This window comes from Lontra canadensis, unplaced genomic scaffold (genome assembly GCF_010015895.1).
Source record: "Lontra canadensis isolate GAN:19392208 unplaced genomic scaffold, GSC_riverotter_1.0 scaffold4, whole genome shotgun sequence".
NCBI lineage: Eukaryota > Metazoa > Chordata > Mammalia > Carnivora > Mustelidae > Lontra > Lontra canadensis.
This window is the reverse complement of record NW_022630998.1, coordinates 23,607,972-23,632,751: the sequence shown is the minus strand read 5'-3', so window position 1 is coordinate 23,632,751 and position 24,780 is coordinate 23,607,972. Positions and strand designations below refer to the sequence as shown.

The window sequence follows — 24,780 nt, the reverse complement described above, 5'->3', positions numbered from 1 at the left end:
ATCATACTTCAATATAGCTGTTTTAACAAACAATATGCTTAAACCCATGATAGGATCTGTATAGGATAATAAATACTTGCTATGTTTTCTTTTTTAAAAAAATGTACTTCAAAATAATTATAATAAAGAATAAGATCAATTTGTTGCCTTTAGGGAGTTGACAGTTTTCTGAGAGATTAAGGTTGATTTTATCTAAGAATTGGGAGAATTGAGGTTTATAGGAAAATCAAACCCTATGTTAATAGAATCCTATTTTAAAAATTCAGAGGAGGAAAAGTTTGTTTATGGTTGAAAGAAAAAGCCACATATTCATGATAGAGTTGACATTTCCAGCATGCTTTAAAAAATAGACATGATTTCAGCAGGGGAAGATGAGAAATTCTAGGTAGGAGGAAGAAGAAGAACAAAGGCAAAGAGTTGAGAGGTGGTGGAACATGTTTTAGGAATAGCTATCAGTACAGCTAGAATAGAATGCTTGGAAAGATCTTGTGGAAGATAAGCTTAGGAAGAGTAGGTGGGTGGGGCAGATCGGACTTAAGAGGACATACCAAGACAATTCTGTTTTCCTCTTTAAATATTTCTTTGACTCCCACAGGTAGAACTAATCAGTCTTGACTGTGTTTCCCTGGCATTTTGCTACATATCCTTTGATAACACCTGTCACATTTTATTGCATCTTGCGTGTGGCTTTGCCCTTAGGCACTCTCCTATTAGAAAGGACAATATTTGGCTCATTATAAATACTCAATAACAGGTGCTTCCCCACTTTAAAAAATAGAAAAGTCTAGGAGCTTGTCATGATCTCAGTAGGCAGGTGGAATTTGAACTGGTCTTGGAAAAACTGAGTAGGTTTTGGATGAGATGGAAAGTAGACAGAAGGGTATTTCATAGAGTGGAGTGAAAATGTCCATAGTAAACAGGGGGAGGGGTATATAAGGAGTACTGAGAATTGATGTTTACAAGAAAGCCAATTTTTGTATTGGTTATTATTTAGCCCAAGCAAACAAAGACACATGCTCCATATTTACTATGAAAACGACATGGGTACAGTAGAGCTCTCAACAACCAGAAGCAAAAAATTTTATAAGTTACTAGCAGAATATATCTCTCTCTGCAGAACTATGTTTTTCTTTTCTCTTTAGTTAAGATTTATATGTGTTATACAAACATAGAATTAGGAGTAGTATTATATTTGCTATTGGCATTGCATTCTATTGTCATTATGAACCTTTGGTAGCTCATGAACCATTGGTTAAAAAGGATTGTGAGGGGTACCCGAGGGGCTCAGTCTGTTAAGTGTCCAACTGTTGATTTTGGCTCAGGTCATGATCTCAGGGCTGTGAGATGGAGCCCTTGTCAGACTCTGTGCTCAGCATGGAGGCTGCTTGAGATATTCTCTCTCTCTCTCTTTCTTTCTCCCTTTGCCCCTCCCTCCATGTATGCATGCTTTTTCTCGCTCTCAAATAAATAAATAAATAAATAAAATCTTTTAAAACAAAAGGATTGAGAAAGAGTGAACTAGAATTTCAGCACTTTGAGGCAGACTTGTGCTTGATTTATTTCTGTAGGCTACAGCATGATGTTCTACAGAGAACACTATATAAATCAAAACACCAGAATTTGAGGGGTGCCTGGGTGGCTCAGTGGGTTAAAGCCTCTGCCTTCCGCTCAGGTCATGATCCCAGGGTCCTGGGATTTGAGCCCCACATCAGGCTCTCTGCTCAGCGGGAAGCCTGCTTCCTCCTCTCTCTCTCTGCCTGCCTCTCTGCCTACTTGTGATCTCTGTCAAATAAATAAACAAAAATCTTGGAAAAAACAAACAGGATTTGAATCCCACTTTAACTTCAGAATATATTTAATGCCTCTAAAAAGTTAGTTCCCGTATGAGATCCTCTTTCATTATTTATTAAGTTGGTATAAAAACAGTAATGACTTCACATTGTTAGTGTGTGGATTGCACCAGGAAACAAGGGAAACATGCAGCCCCTTGCTGCCGTGCCACCGCGTTGTCCATCTCACATGGATAGCATAATGCTACGGAGGTTGTAGGTACTCACCTGCTTACCAAATGAAGCAATACATGAGTGACTGAGAACCTTTGAAAAAAAAAAAAAGGTTATGTTGTATTTCTGTTATGGTGTTAATGCATCCAGAGAACTAACTGTGAAAATAATCTTTTTCCTGGTCATCTCTGTGTGTTTGAGTAAAAGAACAATGGTAAAAGTTCATTTTTTCTTGCATTATCTGCCTAAAAGATACATGTGCTAAATATGCTAGAAGATGGCATTTTGTTTTCCTTTATCATTTAGTTTGTATTTTAATTCAATTTAATTTAATTTCAGATGTGCCTGGTTACACGTAATAGCTGGTTCTCCCAAGTATTCTTAGCTCATCCTGTCAAAGCAATGTGCCTTGCGACAAATCAGCCTTCTCTTGCTGACCTATCTCCTCTCATGCAGATGGAAGTATTTCTTGCAATTTAAAGATCATTCTGGAAGAATGTTCATGGTTTACAAAAGTAGATTTGTAACTGCTATTTTTATGACTTAGAAAAGGAGGTTAAAACATAATAAAATATGTAGAAGTCATACCTTAAGAAGAGAATTTTGGGTGTTAAAACTGTATTCTGAAAGTAAATGTAGTTCAAACAATAACCTGTACTAATTTGTTTCAAAGAAAAGGTTTTTAAGAGACTAAGATTTATTCAAATTAGCATACCATTTATAAATAGTCTCATAGAATGCTCAAAACTAAGCATATTAATTACAATTTGGATTACACCATTGTTTTACACAGCAAACTCTTCAGGGTGATTAGAACAAAACTACCAAATGAAATTCAACGCAATCTGTATTATAGGAAATGAATTAGAGAGTCTCAAATTTATTTTAGGTATGCTTAAAAAATCTTTATGGAAATAGATGCCACTTTGTAAAAAGAAAGAATATAAAATCTTAAAATTCTTTCTCCCTCCCTCCCCACTCCCTTCCTTCCTTTCTTTCACTGAATCTCTTAGTCTGCATGTCCAGCGGCTTTTAAGGTAGTTTTGGTGCTTAGTGTTTACTGTTAGTATTTTCATGAAAGTATTCAGTGAATATTTGTGGTATTTAGGAAAAGGAAACTTATGATCCAGAATATTTTACAATTCAGAAATTAGAAGATAAGATCTAGGAAAATCTAAGCATATTTTCAAAATAAGCTCTAATAATTGAAAAGCTATTTATGATATATTCTGGAAAGGCAAATTTGTTGACTTCATTTTTTGAGAACTCATTTTTTCAGACTTTTAGGAAATGTGAGATAAATTTCTAGCTTCTGCTTTTTTTTTTTTTTTTAAATAGTGTATGCTACAAATGCTTCAAATCCAGGGCTAAATAAACAAAAATTTGATTCAGGAATGCTTCTCATTTAAAAAATAATCCTGGAATCCTGGGGTAGAAAGGAACGTTAAAGTTTATCTTTTCCATCTTCCTGCTACTGATGAAACAATTAGTTCCAGGAAAGTAAACTGAGTTCGGTGTCTATAGCTTAAAAAAAAAAGAAAGAAAGAAAGAAAGAAAGAAAAACTTTTTTTTTCCCCCTTCTATACTTGGTACAGGAAGTACTCAATAATTTCCACCAGGGAAGAGTCATTTCAACATGGCATGAGATTTATATAATATTATAAGTTTATTAATTAACATTTCAGTTCTCCTTTAACTAAGTAGGGTGGTTATGGTGAGTCTTGCCCTGCAAACTGAAGATGTTCAGAGCATATAAAGCCTCACCCCAGACCCTGACAAATTCACCCCAGTGATGCTACCCTAGGGTTACCATTGGGTAGAAATTTTCAAGGAGATTTAATGGACACAAGTTTTAGAACAAAAAGATTGGGTAGGCACATATTTCATTTGAAGATAAAAGCAGTACTTTGTCCCATTGTTCTAATTTGGTTTTGAGCACATTATTCATTTTTAAAAATTCAAACAGACTTAAAGTTACTTATGCTTCCTTCTTAGAAGTTGGGTTTTGAGGCATAAGTCAGCTAGTTTTCTTCTTGGAACACCCTTCGTCTTTTTGGAATCAATCATTCTTTCTTTAAACAGTCATTTATCAAACATTTGTATATTCCAGCCATAGTGGTGGCTTATTAAAATATAGAATCAAAAAGACTTGGTTGCTGTCCTAAAAAGGGAGGTTATTCCTTGAGAAGTTACGGTATACGATCATTGCTCCAAATTTTCCCTTGCCATCTGCAGTTATCATTATAAAATTTAACACAGTAATCATATATAGAAGAAAATACAAAATGATAGAACCCACAAGAGTGTTTCACTTCATTTATTTATTCACTTATTCTACAAGTATTTATTGAATATCTACTATGTGCCAGACACTGGGCTGTGTGATTGGGATACATCAGTGACTAAAACATTCAATGATCCTACCCTCGTAAGGATGATAACCTAGTAGATGAGGTGAATAATAACCAAGAAACATACTAAATAAACAAATTACAGAGCATGTTAGAAGGTGATAAGTGTTTAAAAAATTAGAAATAAGGAGTTATCTCTTTAGATGTAGGGTATCATGTGTGTGGGAAGGACAGAAGAAAAGAAGGTATAATCTTTTTTTTTTTTTAAGATCTTATTTATTTATTTGACAGACAGATCACAAGTAGGCAGGGTGGGGGGGAGAAGCACGCTCCCTGCTGAGCAGAGAGCCCGATGCAGGGCTCTATCCCAGGACCCTGGGATCATGACCCGAGCCGAAGGCAGAGGCTTTTAACCCACTGAGCCACCCAGGCGCCCCAAGAAGGTAAAATCTTAAACAGTGTGGTCAAGAAAGGCCTCATTGTAAAGCTTTCTTTTGACCAAAGTCTTGAGGCAGTTGAAATAAAAATAAAAGTCCAAGGAATAAAGTAATCCTAGAATTTGAAATTTTAAATTAAAGTCTGTTTTGTTACTTATTACTTCACAAGAAGATGCAGATGATGATAAAATCAGAGTTTTTGCTTTTCTTTCTTTTCCTTCTTATTAGCTTTGACTTAATGTCTATTTTTTCTACTTAGCCAAAATAAATGTATTTCATGGGATTCTTGTCCATTCGTGATAAGAACAGGGTTTACTTTGAAAATCACCTCTTGACAGACCAGAGCAATGTGTAGCATAATTTCATATAGTTCATTGTTTCTAAGAAATGTAAAAATCCAGAAGACACAGCATAAGGAAAGTAATCACGCTATTTTAGTAGCGATGTAATGGGATAGATGGCAGCTGCGCTCATGGTGAGCACAGCATAGTGTATAAACTTGTCAAATCACTAAGTTGTATGCCTGAAACTAATATAACATTATGTCAACTATATTCAGATAAATAAGTGGAATAAATATGAAAGCCTATGTAGTGCCATTCTTAGAATGACTGTTTGTTATCTCGGTTTGAGCAACAGATCAACTTATTTTCTCTTTGAGTCATTGAATCCTAGATTCTGATGAGAAAGTTTTACTTTCTTAATATTCTTGATTGATTTTAGCATGATTTAAAAATACAGGTATTGTTTCTTACAGATTGTGTTTCTGGTGTCTGCATATGCAAGTCCCCAACTCACGGAGGAGAGCTGTTCAGCAGTGGCTGCTGTCACACATTATCTGTATCTTTGCCAGTTTAGCTGGATGCTCATTCAGGTTGGTACCTCATTTCTGCCTCCCACCCCCTCCTACTTTCCAGTGAATCTGCGTGGAATGTTCTTCCTATCTGCTGTTCTTCATACTGAGGTGGAAATGATTCCATATATCCATTACCGCATTCCCAGGAGATCAATGGAAAGAAAACTTTATAAGCTGTACAACATTAGAAATTATAGTGAATTTGGGGGAATGAGAAGAAACCTAGAAGGGGTAGAAATTAGGGAGTGGTGGGAGATGAGGCTTGTGATGTGGGGCCTGTAAACCACAGCAAGAAATTTGAACTTTGTTCTAGGGGAGGCCATAGAATTAAACAAGTAACATGGTAACATTTGTGTTTGAGAAATATCTCCCTGTTTGTAGTGAATTGGTGACAAAAGAGTTGACATCCGTGCTAATTAAGTACCGTTAGCTTATCCGGGCAGGAGAACAAGGCAGTGTGAACCTGGGACTGGCAGAAGAAGCCAGGGGAGTAGGACAGCTTTTGAAATTTCATTTTTCTTTTTCCTTCCTTCCTTCCTTCCTTCCTTCCTTCCTTCCTTCCTTCCTTCCTTCCTTCCTTTCTTTTTTTCTTTCTTTCAGTATAGCAATAGAATGTAGAGATTGGTTAAGAAGAGTGCAGAAGGTGGAACCAAAGATGTTTCCCAAGTTTCTGGTGTGAGTGGCTGGATAGATGGTAGTGTCTTGAAGTGAAATAATGACCCCTGGAAATTGCAGGAAGGTTGATGAGAAATTTGGGACATATGGAGCATGAAGTTCCTCTGGTGTGAGTCTTCCAATGGGAACTTTGAGAGAAGGGGGATACGCAGGACTAAAGCTCAGAAAAGAGATTTATATATAGCCTGTGCTATAAATATTTTAGAAAATTGTTGACTTACAATTGGAATATGAGTCTGTTATTTTTGGAAGAGATCACCTGGGGAGAAAGTATGGGGTGAGACCCAAAGAGTCCTAGTATACTCTTCTGAGGAACTAGTAAGTGTTGGGGAGAGACTTGAACTCTCCCTTTTCTGACTAAAATCCCAAATTCCCTTTATTGTCCTATGCTGATTTGCTTGATAAAGAGGCAAATATGAAAGTTGGATCCAGTTCAGTAGTATTAATGTCATCAATTTAATGGCTCAACTAAAGGAAGTGTTGCCTTTGGTAATGCTTTCTACGTAGTAGTATTGTTACATCTTTCATATGATAGAAATAGTTTTATATATTTTTTAGTATGCTTGTGAACTATTTTATATAAACAGATGCATTCAGTCATTTGCATATTCTTCTTTCTTGTTGAATAAAAGGATTTGGGGTTTCCAATGTACAGCAGTAACGAAAGCATGTGAGAATACCATACAGACTCATGGAAGGGATATTTTCCCAGGTACGATATTATAGTTGTAGGGAGAACTGCACTGAGTTATTTAGTTAATAGAACTAGTTGCAATAATTAGAGCCCTGAATCTGGGATTGAATTCTGGTTTTGCCACTATCTTTGTAAACTTAATCAAGTTACTGACTCTTCCCAAGTTTTGTTTCTAAATCTTCATATGAAGATAATTATTCCTTCCTCATAGAATTATTATTTCATAAGTCTTAAATAGCTCTAATTATGGAAAGTTTATGGTATTCTCAAAATCCCTCCCAAATAAAAAAGTAAAGCTAAATCTCAAGGATATAACATAAAACTTAATATTTGCTAAAATTAAAATAGTATTTGCTAGATTCTCTGATTGCAAAATTTTTTAAGAGTTTATCAAAGCTGAACTTTCCGTGTGTACCACGTGTATGTTATTTATCTGCTCGGACTGAGGTCCCCAGTGTTGCGCAGAAGGTCTTTGTCCGTGTCCCTGACCTACTCAGTTTTTGATGAATGACTTGGATGAAGACACAGGAAACTGTCTTATCAGGTATGCAGATGATAACGGAGGTGGAAGGACAGCTAAAACAGCAAGCTGCCTGGGTTAGGGATGCAGGTACAATCAATATAGAGAAAGTGCTGTGACAGATTGAAACCTAGAGTGAAACAGACTTAATTTGATGGGGGTTAAGGTAAACAACTTGAAATATTTTATTTAACACAAATTTAGTGTGATCAAGTGTGTGACCAGATTGCTTAAAACAACAACTACAAAAACAATACAGACCTAGGTTACATTACTAACAGCATAGAGGCAGATGAGGGCATTGTGGTTTACACTGTAATCTACAAATGTTCAAGACAAGCTTGAGACCCTATAATCACTTTCATAAATCATGTTTCACTAGAAGCATTAACCAGCCGATGAGAAGTTGAAAATAGTCCTGTAAGAAACTTTTGAGTCAGCTAGAGATAGCTAACCTGCAGTGAATTTAGAGTGATGTGGTAGCTGTCTACGAACACTAGAAGGGATGCTACAGGAGAGAAAGACGGGACTGCAGGTCCATTTGGAAGAATGGAACAAATGGGTCAAAAATGAAAAAAGTGAATTTTGATTCAATTAAGAACTTTGATAACCAGTAAAACTGTCAGAATCGAAGAGGCTGTTCCTACAAGCAGAAAGCATCCAGTCAGTGAAGTGTATTCAAATAGGGGGAAATGACCAACTTTCAAAATGTTTTCCTGCTTTGGGGGAGCATTAGATGGGATCACATATAAGATTTCACCCAACTTAATAGAGACTGGTGTACTCTAGATCTCTTTTTCCAGTCTTCAGTAAATAAAATTGTGGCTGATGAACATTTAGTAAGCTAATTAGATTTCTGTATGGCTGATGGTTATGAAAACTATTTAAAGTACCAGTAAATAAAACTATTTGAAGTTTAATGTATTTCAGATGGTATACCACACATTTTTCATGGTTTGTGGTGTGACCACAAGGGAAAAATTCAATAACTTCTGATTCTAGTAGGTTACTTCTCATAAGTTATTTTGTGGGAAGAGGTTGTTCCTTTACCAACCTGTGTTTTCCTTTTTATAAAATACTGTCTACTAAATCTTTTTTTTTTTAAAGTAGAATCCATTTTTAAAACATTATGTAAAAGATTAGGCCACTATTAATCCAATCCTTCTAGTCAATTAGGGTTCAAAATTTTTGAAAAAAATTAACATTTTAGTGATTCTACTTCATATTTTTTTTAAGATTTTATTTATTTATTTGAGAGAGAGAGAGTGAGAGAGAGAATGAGAGGGGAGAAGGTCAGAGGGAGAAGCAGACTCTCCATGGAGCTGGGAACCTGATGTGGGACTCAATCCCGGGACTCTGGGATTATGACCTGAGCTGAAGGCAGTTGCTTAACCAACTGAGCCACCCAGGTGGCTCTACTTCATATTTTCTAAAAAATTTTATTTGTTTATTTGACAGAGAGAGAGAGGTGAGAGAGATCACAAGCTGGAAGGGGGTTGGGGGAGAGCAGAGGAGAGGAAGAAACAGACTCCCCGCTGGGCAGGCAGCCCAGCGTGGGGCTTGATCCCAACCTGAGCTGAAGACAGATGCTCAACTAACTGAGCCACCTGGTACCCCTCTACTTCATATTTTTAACAGTATGTAGGAGAGAATTTGATAGACGTGTATGCGTGTATAACTTAGGACAAAAAGTTAACCATTAACTTAATCATTGGGTTTAGTATATCAGAATTACTGTTTATTTTGACTTGCATCATATCTTCAATCTTCGAAAAAAATGCACTTAAATGACTTTATCTTGAACTTTTATTTCTCTGTCATATACTTTTAATTGGATTATATTTTTATAGTAGCTAAAGAAGAATTTTGTTGGTAAACAAGTTACATAACTTTTCTGAGCCTAGATTTTTATCTGAACAATCAGATCTATAATAATAGTACCTGTCTTTGAGGATTGTGGAAAGATAAAATGAATTTGTGCATGAAAAGAGCTTGGAATTGGGCCTGGCACAAGCTCTATATGCCATACATATTTACCGAATATTACTGGCTAAACAAATATGTGTGGCCCATATCTCATTGATTTTGAAACATGTTGAAAACTCTGCTTTTCCAATTTAATTTACACTCTTCCCCCCCCCAAAAAAAGAATTTACTTGATAATAGTGGGGAGAGACTTAGAGTGAGGCAGACACCAACTAGCTGTGAAGCTTCAGCAAGCTGTGTAAATAACCTCTAACCTCTTTACTGAAGTACATGCATGGCTCATCACGGAATCTCTAACTGGTGGCCTTCACTCTGTTTCTTTAGGCCTCCCCGTTTTTCTGACAAGGAAGTTCTACCACATATTATGAGAATATAGTAACAGATTATTTTGCCTTTTTTTTTTTTTTTTTAAGCAAACTTCTCACAAATTCCCTTTGAGGCCATGGAACTTGACTTATCCTTCTATTTGCTCCTCATATAAAATCACTCTGAAATTACTGAAATCATTTCCCACCTCCTTAAAACAGCAAGTCTTGTCTACTTAGAGAAAGTTTGACAGTGAGAATTTAAACTCTTATTATAATGTGTTTACTCTATTTCCTTAGTTTTTATTGTTCTATTTTCATTTCCTTTTCTGTTTTGATTTCCTTTCATCTTAGAAATTGTATATACTAATGGTACAAAACATAATCAAACACTGAAGAGAAATATAAAATGAAACGTACATCTGTTTCTCCCTATTTCACACACCCTCCACTCTCTGCTTTACCCTCAACCCTACTCCCGAAGGTAAACACTGTTAATGGTTTCCTGTATATCTTTCCAGAAATATTCCACAAATATACAAATGTTTTTAAATATGTAAAAAGCACATATGTGTATGTTCTTGTGTGTGTATAGTGTGTGTGTATATATATATTTACTTATTTATATATAGTTCATCTAAGTTTTTGTATATGTATACATTTACCAAGTACCGGTACACTTTTTTCCATTCCATAATGTGGTTATTTCAGTTTATTTTGAAATGCTAGTTACTTCCAGTTATTTTTGCTATTATAAACAATGTTTCCTTGAACATCCTTGCATTCTGAATATTTATTTACTTATGGATATTATTAGAATAAATTCCTAGAATTTATGCCTTTATTATTAACATTTACATGAAATGGACTGCCAGACCATGAGTTAACCCCTGAAGGAATAAATCACAGTAAGTTGAGGTATCTGTATATAATATAGGTAAATAGAAATTTAATTTTTATGTTTATTTATTTGGCCCAGTTTTATAATCATTTCCTGTCACTAAATCATATAGCAATCTGCTTCAATTATGAACAATATCCAAACCTTAGATTGCTCCTGCAGCTTGTTGATTTCATGCTTATGGAAACAGTGTAATGTTTTATTTTGAAACTGAAGCTTACTTAAGGGACATGTTTTTTAAATGATGGAATAAAGGTAGAAATCATTCTACAATTATACTTGACCATTTATATCTTGTGCCTTAATTTTTCTGTAAGATCAGGCTATGCAGAGGCAAATACACATTTTATTCCTTGGCAGAAAGGCCACTTAGTATCAGGGCATAGCAACAAGAAGGGAAATGCTAAAAGTAGCCATGTTTTTCCTTTGTCACTGATTCAATTGGGCAGGCAGTCGGGGTGGGGGGCTGGAGGTTGGGAGGTGGTGGGACAGGACATCAAAGGTATGAGGACAACAGTAATTAACAGTAATTACAACTTGGTAATTACCAAGATAAAAATGATATACCCAGGAAATACAGAATTCTCCAGTCCTCAAAAAGCCTTGCAATTTATTTCATGTAAAAATTGCTAAGAGAGAGGATAACTAGAGCAAGGACATGTGATAATATTTCTTAGACTCTTCTCTGAAATGAATGACTAAGAACGTATGATAATGACAAAATTAATAGCGTCCATGACCTCTGACTAAACTTGATACTATAAATCAATCCAGGGTTTCTGGTGACATGGTTAATAACCAAATATTAAATAACAGGCTGGATACCAATCTTATCCCCCATAGCATAAAAATGTATGGGGTTCAAGCAGTCTATTTTTAACTTAAGAAAAAAAGTAAATATTGGTTCTGTTCTTCCTCTCATAAACTATTCCATGTAACATTTTAAAATTTGCTCCAAATGGGACGTCTGGGTGGCTTAGTCAGTTAAGTGTCTGCCTTCGGCCTGCTTTTCCCTCTCCCTGCCACTCCCCCTACTTGTGCACTCTCTCTCTTTCTCTCACACTCTCTCTAGCAAATAAATAAATTAAATATTTCGAAAAGTAAAAATAAAATAAATTAAATTTGCACCAATTAACTTTGTCCCTCTCCACTAGGAGTTCGATCAAATCAATTAAAATGATTGAGCCTCCCAAAAATCTTTTCTGGCAAGATAGTATATAACTGAGTAAAATCAGTAACTAAACCAAATTATGAAATTATTATTAAATTCAACAAAAATTATTAACTCAAGTTGTATAATTCTTCATTTGTTTTAATATGAGGTTTACAAAAATTAATCTATCACAGGCCACAGTCATGTTTGAGTGATTTATATTCTGATAAACCTTTTAAAACTGTCCTTTAGTGTTAGCAAAAAAATGGAGAGGAAAAGAGAAATGGTAATGTCCATATTTTTATTAAAAAATGCATCTCCACTGACATATAAAGTGTGGGGGGGAATGAGAGAGGGGAAAAAAAAAGCTCTCATGCAAATAATATTCTCAATATTCGTGTGAGTCTCTATGGAAATAAATCTTAATCAGTCTTCAGAAGAGCTTTGGACTTGTGTTCTGTCCCAAGTTCTGTAACTAAGCAGCATATGAAAAAACTGTGCTTTCCTCTGATTACATCTGTTTCCTCATCTCTAGATGAAAGGATTTTTGTGGTCAGATGATCTGTAAGGTCTGTATTACTTCCAAAATTCATAGGCTGTGCATCCATACCATTCGTGTTTTTATTTCAGTATTTGTAATTTCTACAATGATTCACTCACAAACTGGGAGTCAGGAAGTTATTGTTAATAACTTACAGCTTAACTTGTCCCTTTACTAGAGGAAGAAATTGAAACCCAGAGGAACCAAGTAATATTGGCTAAAAACATACAGCTTATCCATTTAGAACCATGTCAAAACTTAAGTCACTAATCACCATGTGTTTTCAAGTTTTTTAAAAAATCATTATTTATAGTATTCACTATTTACATGAAAGTTTATCTTTTGATTGAGTGTGTACCTCTTCAAGTTCTCCTTTACTGTATTTCTCTAGATTGTATTTATGACAGGAAACTGTCACAAATATCATTAGGTAGTTTTCTTTAAATTTGTTAAAATGGAGGGCTCTGGGGTGGCTCCATCAGTTAAGCATCTGACTCTTGGTATTGGCTCAGGTCATGATCTCTGGGTCCTGGGATCAAGCCCCATATCTTTGCAAAAAGCAAGATTTCCTTTATTGGATGGCTGTATAGTATTTATATTATTTAAATATATATATATATATATATATATATGTACATAAGATGTGTTATATATATAACACATCTTCTTTATCCATTCATCTGTTGATGGACATCTAGGTTCTTTCCATAGTTTGGCTGTTGTGGACATCACTGCTATGAACATCGGTGTGCATGTGACCCTTCAAATCACTACATTTTGTATCTTTGGAGTAAATATCCAATAGTGCAATTGCTGGGTCATAGGGTAGCTCTATTTTCAACTTTTTGAGGAACCTCCATAGTTTTTTCCAGAGTGGCTGTACCAGTTTGCATTCCCACCGACAATATAAGAGGGTTCTCCTTTCTCCACATCCTTGCCGACACCTGTTGTTTCCTGACATGTTAATTTTAGCCATTCTGACCAGTGTGAGGTGGTATCTCACTGTGGTTTTGATTTGGATTTTCCTGGTGCTGAGGGGTATTGAGCATTTTTTCATGTATCTGTTGGCCATTTGTATGTCTTCTTCGGAGAAATGTCTGTTCATGTCTTCTGCCCATTTCTTGATTGGATTATTTCTTCTTTTGGTGTGGAGTTTTTTGGGAGTTTTTGTTCTTTGGGAGTTGAATCTTTATAGATTTTGGATACTAGCCCTTTATCTGATAAGACATTTGCCAATATCTTCTCCCATTCTGTCTGTTGTCTTTTAGTTTTGTTGACTATTTTTTGTTTTGTTTTTCTGTGCAAATGCTTTTTATCTTGATAAAGTCCCAATAGTTCATCTTTGCCTTAATTTCCCTTGCCTTTGGAGATGTGTCTAGCAAGCAGTTGCTGTGGCCAAGGTCACAGAGGTTGCTGCTTGTGTTCTTCTCTAGGATTTTGATGGGTTCCTGTCTTAAATTGAGATCTTTCATCCATTTTGAGTCTATTTTTGTGTATGGTGTAAGGAAATGGTCCAGTTTCATTCTTCTGCATGTGGCTGTCCAGTTTTCCCAGCACCATTTGTTGAAGACACTCTTTTTTCCATTGGACATTCTTTCCTGCTTTGTGAAAGATTAGTTGACCATAGAGTTAAGGGTCCATTTCTGGTTTCTCTATTCTGTTCCCTTGATCCACATGTCTGTTTTTGTGTCAGTACCATACAGTCATGATGATTATAGCTTTGTAATAGAGCTTGAAGTCTGGAATTGTGATGCCACCAGCTTTGGTTTTCTTTTTCAACATTCCTTTGGCTATTCAGGGTCTTTTCTGGTCCCATACAAATTTTAGGATTATTTGTTCCAGCTCTGTGAAAAATGTTGATGGTATTTTGATATGGATTGCATAAAATGTGTAGCTTGCTCTAGGTAGCATTACATTTTAACAATATTTGTTCTTCCAATCCATGAGCATGGGACATTTTTCCATTACATTGTGTCTTCCTCAATTTCTTTTATGAGAGTTCTATAGTTTTCTGAGCACCGATCCTTTGCCTCTTTTCACCCAGGTAATCTTGAAATGCTGGTAATTGCGAAAAGTGTACAAATTCAAATACACCATCCTTCAGTGGTGAGCACTGACAGAAGTAAGAAGGTGGTAATTCAGATGCACTGGTGTTGAGAAGTGACATTAAAGATGTGACTGTGGTAACATCACCAAGTTTTAGACACTGCAAAACATTTTATTCAGTTTTCTCTTTTGAAGTGTCTAATTTGGTTACTAAAGCTGAAAATAGTTTTGAATCTTTTAGGGCTTGCCTTCAGCTTACATTATATTAATGCTAGGAATGCGTATGCTGCATGTATACAGTATAGTCAAGTTGGATTAATGTAGTTGATTAAATTGGGGGACAACTTTGGGGGGGTTGGAGTATTTTGCTTTGTTTTGTTTTTAGAGAAGGAGAGAGGGTTGGGGCGGGGACAGTTAGAGAAAACCTTAAGCAGGTTCCATGCCCAGCACAGATCCCGAGTCAGGGCTTGATCCCATAACCCTGAGATGATGACCTGAGCTGAAATCAAGAGTCAGATACTTAACTGAGTGAGCCACCCAGGCAACCCAGGGATAATATTTTGGTTAAAAAGGTAACATGACTACATAATAATGATGTCTTGAGATGGTCTGTAAGATGGTTCTAACAAAATTTTTAAAGCTGAGAGATAGAAGTGTATATAGAGACCTAACTGTTACCATTCTCATTTCACAGTGTTTAGCAGGAAAAACATCACATGGGCAGTGAATAGTAAGCCATGCCCAGTCCACTTGAATCATGTCTGGGTGAGAGTGATACCCTTTAACTTGTATTGAGTTTTCAAAATTTCATTAGTTCCAGCACTGAATAACCACACAGACACCAAGGCACACATATGCTATGTGTCTGTCAGCATAAAATTATTATTCAAACATAGTGGTCTTTAAATACTCTTAGATTACAAAAGAGGAACCATGATTACAAGGAAAAGAATGTAGTCAATGCTCCACTGTTTCCTCTGTTTAGAGAATGGTAGTAACTGGTGGTTTCAATTCCTCTGGTTTTGAATAGCAATATATACCTCAGTCAATTTCTTTTTTTCTTTTAACATAAAGAAAAACTAAATTGAGCTAATTTAAGCAAACATTTACATCATAAAAGGAATAATAGGCATATAGGATAACTTACTGAACCCAAGAACCATATTCTCTATAAACACACTCTCTCCACTGTGCTTCTGCCTTTCTCCATCACTAAAGTTTGTATGTCCTCTTTTTCCAGCTGACCAGCTTAGACTGTCACTGACTTTCATGGAATTCAGTGATTTATGATTGGCCCAGCCTGGGACAGACTTCTCCAGATCAAATCAGCTGTGGGTGGGGGAGCAGGGTCATGAACCCACTCTGCATATGTTGGGGTGGGATGAAATAAGATTCTAAGAAGGAGAACTCATGACCTAGGCATATCCCAAAAGGTACCTACCACATTATATTAAAATAACTTAAAATTCAAGTAAAACTTGAAATTAGGTAGTCAAAACAAATCTTATGTTTGGGCCATATGGTATCTCTAAAATAATTAGACATCATTTAATTACATAGTATTTCAATTCTATAGCAAAAAGGGAAAAAAGAAAAAAAAACATACAATGGGAAATATGTCTTTAGGGTACACCTCAGTGGTTGGATTATTTTGGGAAGAAAAGGGATTTTTTTTTTTTAAGTCAACAAAAGCTTGTGACTACAGGAACTTGTTTTGCTTAATTGACTGTTCAGCAACACTGCGCCTTGAGCTCTTTGGAGCCATGCATGTATAAATCGAACAGTTACACTTGTTTCAGTCTTATCTGAGTCTCTGGTAAAGGTCAAACAATTGCTGAAAGGTTGAGTGATTCTAACTGATGGAACTAATGTCCATTTTCATAAAGGCAGACATTTTGGAAATATCCCAATCTCTATTATGATGAATCAACTTAGGAGTTATTTACCCTGCTCTGCTTTCTGATTCTTCCACCAACACCCGTGAGTTACCATCTTATATGGATACAAACACAAACATCTATTTAAAATAAATAATTAGCAATTTTATTTTGGAGATGGGCTCATCATCCTTCCTTTGCCTGAATTTTCATTCTCTAACAGGCAGTTTGATCACCTCAGTGTTAGATAACTTGATACAATCACACTTACTTGGGTGCGTGTCCCTGTATTAATTATGGAAAGAAGGGGGAAACCCTGTTGGATTTAATGATCCAAAAAAGAAGTTAGAACAAATTTACATAATCAACAACTCAAAGTATTCATAATTCCAGATATATGCTGGTGTACATAAAGATATGGAGTGCTGACAGGAAATAAAATTCAGAGACAAAAATCTCCAAGTAACCAAACATTTTTATTTTTCCCTTGTTTAGCCCAGTTAATACTAATCCCTCAAGGCTGATTTGGTCCAGATAGAGTCTTACTTAGAAGCCTCCGTAAATAGCACCTGAAAGCCTTTCCATGAACATAAGGCATGTTTATTTATCACAGAGAAAGAGCTTCCATCATATCACAGCTTACTTTGGTCTTAAACTATTCATCTTTTGTCTTTCACACTGTCTGACATCCTAAATAGGAGATTTAAAGGAGCTGGCAACATTTCCCAATGCTGACTATGTGCTCAGCCTTTCATACATAATATCTCATTTAATCTTTAGAGTAACCTCGTTGTATACATGAGGAAACTAAAGCTACGGGATTGTTGTTGCTTACTACTGATTATCCCTCTGATGTATATATGAATACATATTTATGTATGTATGTATGTATAGATGTAATTCATCTATACTCACACTTTTTCCACCATAAGAAACTAAGAAGGCGGATTCTCTAGTGAAGAGGTATCATTGTGTGAAAACATGACATTCAGTGTTGTTTCTGTGCTAAATGATAATTAAGTGTAAGTGTGCTAGTGGAAAAAAAACACTAGAAGACAGAATATGTAAGTTCTAGATTTCGCTTAGGTGTAAGATCAAAGTGCGGGATTTGGGGCCAATAAGAACATTTTCTTTTCCTATTCTTTTTATCTAATGTGTCCCCTCATCCCCCTCTATCTACTTATCCTTTTTATATTTTTTTAAAGATTGTATTTATTTATTTGAGAGAGAGAGCACAAGTAGGCAGAGTGGCAGGCAGAGGGAGAGGGAGAAACAGACTCCCCTCCAACAGGGAGCCTGACGTGGGGCTCAATCCCAAGACCATGGGATCATGTCCTGAGCCAAAGGCAGATGCTTAACTGACTGAGCCACCCAGGTGACCCTCACTTTTATATTTCTTATCTTAATAAGAAATAATGGATATAAAACACACTATAAATATAAAATATATACTTTCTGTGATGACTTCTTTCCCACTTCCTTGGAAACTAACATAAAGGAAAGTAAATACCTCCCTCATCTCTTTCACTTCTATATCCCCCATGCTTGGATTGGTCCCTGAAATTTAGTAGGCACTCAGTAAATAATGGTCAAGTCCATAAATGAAAAAAAGAGCATATAAACTGAGAAAGAAAAATAGGTACAAAACCTACCCCATCACAGAACATTTATCTCTGTGAAGTCATTTTCTGTTTACTCATATATGTCTTCTGCTGGGGACTGACATGGGGCTCTCTTCACAATTATATACCCACTCCCTGGAAGAGTATCTAGCCCTCTCATATGATAAGGCCTTAAGAAAATTTATCGGGGGTGTCTGACTGGCTCAGTCAATTAAGCAACCAACTCTTCATTTCAGCTCTGTCAGGATCTCGGAGTCGTGCGATTATGCACAATGTCGGGCTCCGTGCTCACTGGGGAGTCTGCCTGAGATTCTCTCTCTCCCTCTCCTTCTGCTCCTTTCCCCACCCCAACGTGCTCTTGCTCTCTCTCACTCTTGAAATATATAAATAAAAATCTTTTTAAAAGTTGTCAAAAGTCTGAAACAAAGAGCTGTTCACTTTATTATCATCATGAAGCTGTTCACATGGGAAGTAGTTTTGAATACCGGTGTATGTTTCTTCAACATGCACAGAACAATCACAGAGGACTATGGCTGTGAATAAACCAAAGCAAACTAAGGAGAATAAAAAGTACAATTAATATTTTCCAGTGTTTCAAGATTTTTGAGGTATTCTGAATTTCTTGGATGTACGAAATATGTGAATTATCTAAAAAACAAAGAAACAAACAAAAAAATAATTATTAAGTAATTCTAGCCTTTGTTGCACCATAACACTTTATGTCCAGCCCAGGTGAGTTTGTGTCCTGTGACATTAGACCAGAACTTACTGATTTTATGTTCTGTTTCCTTCCTTAGTCTGTGAATTTCTGGTATGTACTGGTGATGAACGATGAACACACAGAGAGACGATATCTGCTGTTTTTCCTTCTGAGTTGGGGACTTCCAGCCTTTGTGGTGATTCTCCTTATTATTATTTTGAGAGGAATCTATCATCAGAGCATGCCACAGATCTATGGACTCATCCACGGTGACCTGTAAGTACATCCAGGCAGAACTCCTTGCCTTCTTAGCCTTTGTATACTCAGATAGCTTCATTAGGCAATACCAGGCAGACCTCTGCTTTCCCACCAGACTGACTAAATCTCTACTTCCTCTAATTTCCCTTGAAGTAAGAAACTGTTGCCTTTCTTTGATAAAGAATAGAATCAGTGAAAAATATGGAGTGTGGCATATTATCTAAGGAATCTGACATTTTGGGGGAGGTTGGGAAGGGAAGGATGGCAGTCACTATCATCCATAACATCCTTAAATACCAAAAGGCTGTATCAGAGTGAATGGAGAGTGTCTGCAAAAGGACACAAGAAGGAGACAGGGTCAACTGGGACCTTCTTATATGTTCTAAGGTGCATTAATAGTCTTTAAATGTAACAAATCTTTATGCACACACATATACATGCCTTAATCTTGAATCTGGTGTCTTACAGCTTTGAGGACTACTCAACCCCTTTTATTGACTCCATATGCAGGAGGGGAAAAAAAAATTTATAATAAAGTTTAATCAGCTCCCTTGGTGTAATGAGGATGAGATGGGGAAAGTAACATTTCTAAATAAGAAAGAATAACCTATTCCCAATTTTATGATGACAGTTTACGTAATTATCTCACAGGTTATTGTGAAGATAAAAATGAGTTAATTGATGTGAAAAATCTTTGAAAGTAAAAGTACTATATAAGCAGAAGTCATTTCAATATCATTATTGCCTCCGATCAGTTATAATTGTTCATTATTACCTAATAAATAATTGTAATTAATGTATGCAAATGTATTTCACAAATGGGCAATCACACACCTATCCCACACTCTATTCAACCAAGGAAACTAGCTATGTGATACGCACACACCCACTGAGAGGCCATATATAGTAATTTTTTATTGAGATTCACTAAGATTCCCTCATACTGATTACTTTAGCATTATAATGTATTTTGTGCATATAAAATTCCTAAAGCCTGATCTTCTAGAAGGGAATTGTTGTGTCTTTTCAAAATTATGTTATGACACTTTGTGACCCCTGGCATTAATTTAAATCTTGGGCAGCCAGGATTAATTTCAGAAAGTTTGACATCATTCAAATACAAAGTAACCATGAGACAAACCCTGGTGGCCAGCTGCCCATCCCTTTCACCAGTTTCCTGGCAAGACAGGACTTATTTGGTAGCAGTTTTAGCATTACATGTGTACCCACCCAGCCTTGATAAATGGGACCTGATGAAAGTGATAGTAATTAAAAGAACTCTTTTAGTACTTATAAAGGGGTTTTTTTTTTTTAATTTATTTATTTGACAGAGATCACAAGTAGGCAGAGAGGCAGACAGAGAGAGGGGGGGAAGCAGGCTCCCTGCAGAGCAGAGAGCCCGATGCGGGGCTCGATCCCAGGACCCTGGGATCATGACCTGAGCTGAAGGCAAAGGCTTTAACCCACCGAGCCACCCAGGTACCACTTGTAAACGGGTTTTTAAAGAGGGAAGTAAACTATTATCCAAGAATGTCCAAATCGACTGTTAAAATATTTGCCTTCTGAGGCTTTTGCAAAAAGTTTTTTATTAGCAGCTCAGTTATAATAAGTGAAATGCAAAACATATTAACCTCTACCTGGTTTTAAGAGGATAGGGATTATTAGACCAAAAGTGACTGAGTTTTGTAATTATTGTAAGTTACTTGTGTCCTCCACAAAAAATTCCTAAATCATCCCTATGTAAATTTGTTATAGTTTTAAAAAATTTTTTAATTCTGTATTTTTAATTATCATTTTAATCTCAATATAAGGATACAAGTTACTATATTATTTGTGAAGAATCTTGTATACCTTGATCATGTATAAACATACCTTTTCTTTCGGAGTAATGATAGGATTTGTGATGGTGTGAAATAGTAGCTCATTTGTTGTGCAGTGGTTACTTCATAGTAATAAACAATTTCTTTTGAGTAAAGAATTTTCTCTAAATAGATCTTTATTGTATCAATATGTACAAGTTGCTTTTTAAAAGATGTTTTTGTCAAATTTTGGAACCAAGATTATGATAATTTCATGAAAACAGGGAGTGATCTCTCTTCTCCTATTAGCTGGAATGGTTTTCAAGTTTCAAGTTTCAATTTCTTCCTTAATTTTTTTTTTTTTTAAAGTAAGCTCTGTGCCCAACATGGGGCTTGAACTCATGACCCTAAGATTAAAAGTTGCACGCTTGGGGTACCTGGGTGGCTTGATCGCTTCCAACTCCCTGGAGCGGGGCTCTTGTGTGGAGCTCTCCTCTCTCTTTCTCAAATAATTAAATAAATCTTAAAAAAATAAAAGGTCCAGATTTCATTTCCTTTGGATATATATGCAGAGATGAGATCGTTGGGTCATATAATAGTTCTGTTTTTAATTTTCTGAGGAATCTCCATGCTGTTTACTTACTGTTTACTCTAGTGGCTGTGCCAGTTTACATTCCCACCAACATTCCATGATTTTTATTATTTCCTTTCTTCTGCTAACTGTGGGCTGAGTTTGTTCTTTTTTTCTAGTTCCTTGGGGTGTTGTTAATTTGCTAGGTTGTTAGGTTGTTAATTTGACATCTTTCTTTTTTCTAATGTAAGCACTTATCACTATAAATATCATCTTAGAACTGTTTTTTCTGCATCCCATGTTTTGGTATGTTGTGTTTCCGTTTTTGTTTCAGAGTACTTTTTAATTTCCCTTTTGATTTCTTCTTTTTACCCATTAGTTGTTTAGGAGTATATTGTTTAATTTCCACATATTTGTGAATTTTTTAGTTTTCTTCCTGTTATTGATTTCTAGTTTCATACCATTGTGGTTGGAAAGATATTTGGTATGATTTCAGTCTTCTTAAATTTGTTAAGACTTGTTTTGTAGCCTAATGTATGATCTATTCTGGAGAATGTTCTGTGTGTGCATTAGAAGAATGTATATCCAAAAAAAAAAAAAAAAAGAAGAAGAATGTATATCTACTATTGTAGTATAGAATGTATAGTTACTATTGGATTGAATGTTCTATATATATCTGTAGGCCCATTTAGTCTAACTATAGTTCAAATCTAACATCTTCATTTGATAAATCCATCATTAAAAATGGAATATTAAAGCTCCCTACTATTACTGTATTGTTGTTTGTTTCTCCGTCCGATCTGTTAGTATTCCCTTAATATATTTGGGTGATCTGACATTAGGTACAGGTGTGTTTATGATTGTTATATACCCTTTTGATGAATTGCCTCTTTATCATTATTATATCATGGCTTACTTTATTACTTGTTATACCTTTTTGAGTTGAAGTTTATTTTGTCTGATATAAGTATAACACTACCCCCCCTTCACTCTTTTGGTTTCCACTTGATGGACTATCTTTTACATTTTTTAAATTTTGAATCCATGTATGTCCCCGAAGCTGAAGTGACTCTCTTGTAGGCAGCATACAATTAGATCTTTTTTTTTTTCCTTTCCATCCATTCAGCTACTCTGTCCTTTTATTGGAGAACTGAGTTCATTTACATTTAGAGTACATATTGATATGTAAAAACTTACTAATGTCATCTTACTAATTGTCTTCTGTTTTGTACTTCACATACTCCTTTCTTCTTTCTCTGCTGTCTTCTTTTATTAATTGATGGTTTCCTTAGTGGTATACTTTGATTCCTTTCTTTTTGTCTTTAGTGTGTCTACTGTAGGTTTTTGTTTTGTGATTACCATGAGGCTTACATAAAACAACATCTAAATGTAACTGTTTTATGCTAACAACTTAACTTTAATTACATGCACAAACACTACCCTTTCACTTTATCCCTCCTTTTGCAACTTACCTCTTTTTACATTGAGTATTCATTTAAAAATTCATGAGGCTGTCATTAGTTTTAATCTTTTTTTTCTTCAATCTTTATGCTAGAATTATATGATTAACATACCATGGTAATACACTATTGAGAATTCTGAATTTAACCATATAATTTCCTTTACCAGTATTCTGTATATTTTCATGTATTTTCAGGTAATCAATTAGCATCCTTTCCTTTCAGCTTGAAGAACTCCTCTCACCTTTTCTCATAAGGCAGGACTAGCGGTGATGAAGTCCTTCAGCTTTTATTTTTGTGGGGAAATCTTTATTTCTCCTTCACTTCTAAAGAATAATTTTGCCTGATAGGGTATTCTTGATTAGCACATTTTTTTTTTCCTTTCAGCACTCTGAATATATCATCCCACTCTTTCCTGACCTGTAAGGTTTAAGGTGAGAAATCCACTGATAGCATTAGTGGGCTTTCTTTGTAAGTTACATGCTTGTTTTCTGTCTCTGCTTTTAAGATTCTCTTTGTCTTTGATTTTTCAGTTTTATTGTAATGTGCTTTGGAAAAGCTGAGATTGTTTGGGGACTTATATATGTAGAAGTCCAATAAACATCTTTACCAGAATGACACACAGTTTTCTTATACTTAGTCTGTTTTAAATTGATCTTCTAAATGTGTGCTTTGATCTACATTTTCTAGAAAGAGCCACCATGCACCCGGGAACCCACTTAAGTTTTTCTACTTCTTTTTTCTTATAATTCACATGCTATTAATCATAAGTTATTTTCTAGCCTAATTCCTAAATGTCTTTCTAATTTACTTTCTCATTTTCATCTTCATCTTTTATTTCATCATTGTCTCTTCAGTTCATTTCTGTCATCTTTGTCTGCTCTGTCGGGTTGCCTCCTAACTTGTGTTTCTCTCTCTGATTTCTTTTTTTTTTTTAATCTATCTACTAAATTCTGAAACATGGAAATGTTCATATCACTCTCATGCTTAAAACCCAACAGTTGCTTTTCATTACCTTCAGGATCCTGGACTCTTAAGTCATCCATGGTTGACACTAACCTGTCAAACCAGCTTCCTTAGCATCCCTCATACCCATCCTCCCCAGTTATCCTTTGTAACTGAATCATTTGGTATTTCCCATGATTTCTTGTGCCTATACCTTTGAATATATCCTTTATGTCTCAAATGGTTTTCTTTCCTTTTGTCTGCCTAGAAAATACCTATTTTTCCCCTTCAAACAACAACTTAAATATCAACTCTGTGGAGTATCTAGTTTCAGATTAGTGAGTCTATCCTCATTAGACTCAGAACCTTTCATAAATCCTGTGATTGTACCAATCATACCATATTGTGAATTTTTGAAATATTCACAAATATTATAAGTATTTGATGATTATGTCAGCTATATTAATTGAAATTCAGAGTGGAGATCAGTGATTAGTAACTGGTAACAGATGGTAAAAGTTACTAAATTTTTGAAGGATGCAAGGCTTAATGTATTCTTTGATTTAAATATCGGAACTGGAAAAAGGAAATCCTTAACAACCAAAGGAAGTATATACAAATAAGGGATTAGAGATAACTTTCATGCTTTCTCTATGCAGTGACATATTTATATTAAAATTGATAATATGATTATCAAAATGTATCTAAAATACTCGGAAGTCACCAAATAATACTGAATATCTCAAGACTCAAAATACTATATGAGGACTGTCAATTTTTTTCTTATATATACATATATATATTTCTTATGTATACTTATGTACATGTATATACATATACAAAAGATCAAATTCTAATTTACCTCAACTAATGGATTTTTTATCTAGATTTAAGTTACACAACATGATCTGGAGAAAAGTCCTACAAAGATTATGAAATTTATAAAATTTGCTTTTGTCTGTAAAATAGAAAATGCATTATAGACTTGTTACTGTTTCTTTATCACTGAGCCAGATGATCTTATGACTCTGTGAGGAATCATACTATAATCAGAATTAACAAAATGCTTCCTATACGTTT

General features: G+C 35.3%; 1 protein-coding gene across 5 annotated transcripts in view; it reads left to right on the top strand.

The window, feature by feature from the left end:
* Window positions 1–24,780, top strand: part of ADGRV1 (adhesion G protein-coupled receptor V1) — a 554,175-nt gene that overhangs the window by 364,247 nt on the left and 165,148 nt on the right. For all 5 annotated transcript variants that reach the window (XM_032846581.1, XM_032846569.1, XM_032846573.1 and 2 more), the window contains 2 exons: window positions 5,549–5,665; window positions 18,765–18,943. In XM_032846581.1, coding sequence (XP_032702472.1) covers window positions 5,549–5,665; window positions 18,765–18,943 — 296 coding nt within the window. The remainder of the gene's footprint in view (window positions 1–5,548; window positions 5,666–18,764; window positions 18,944–24,780) is intronic.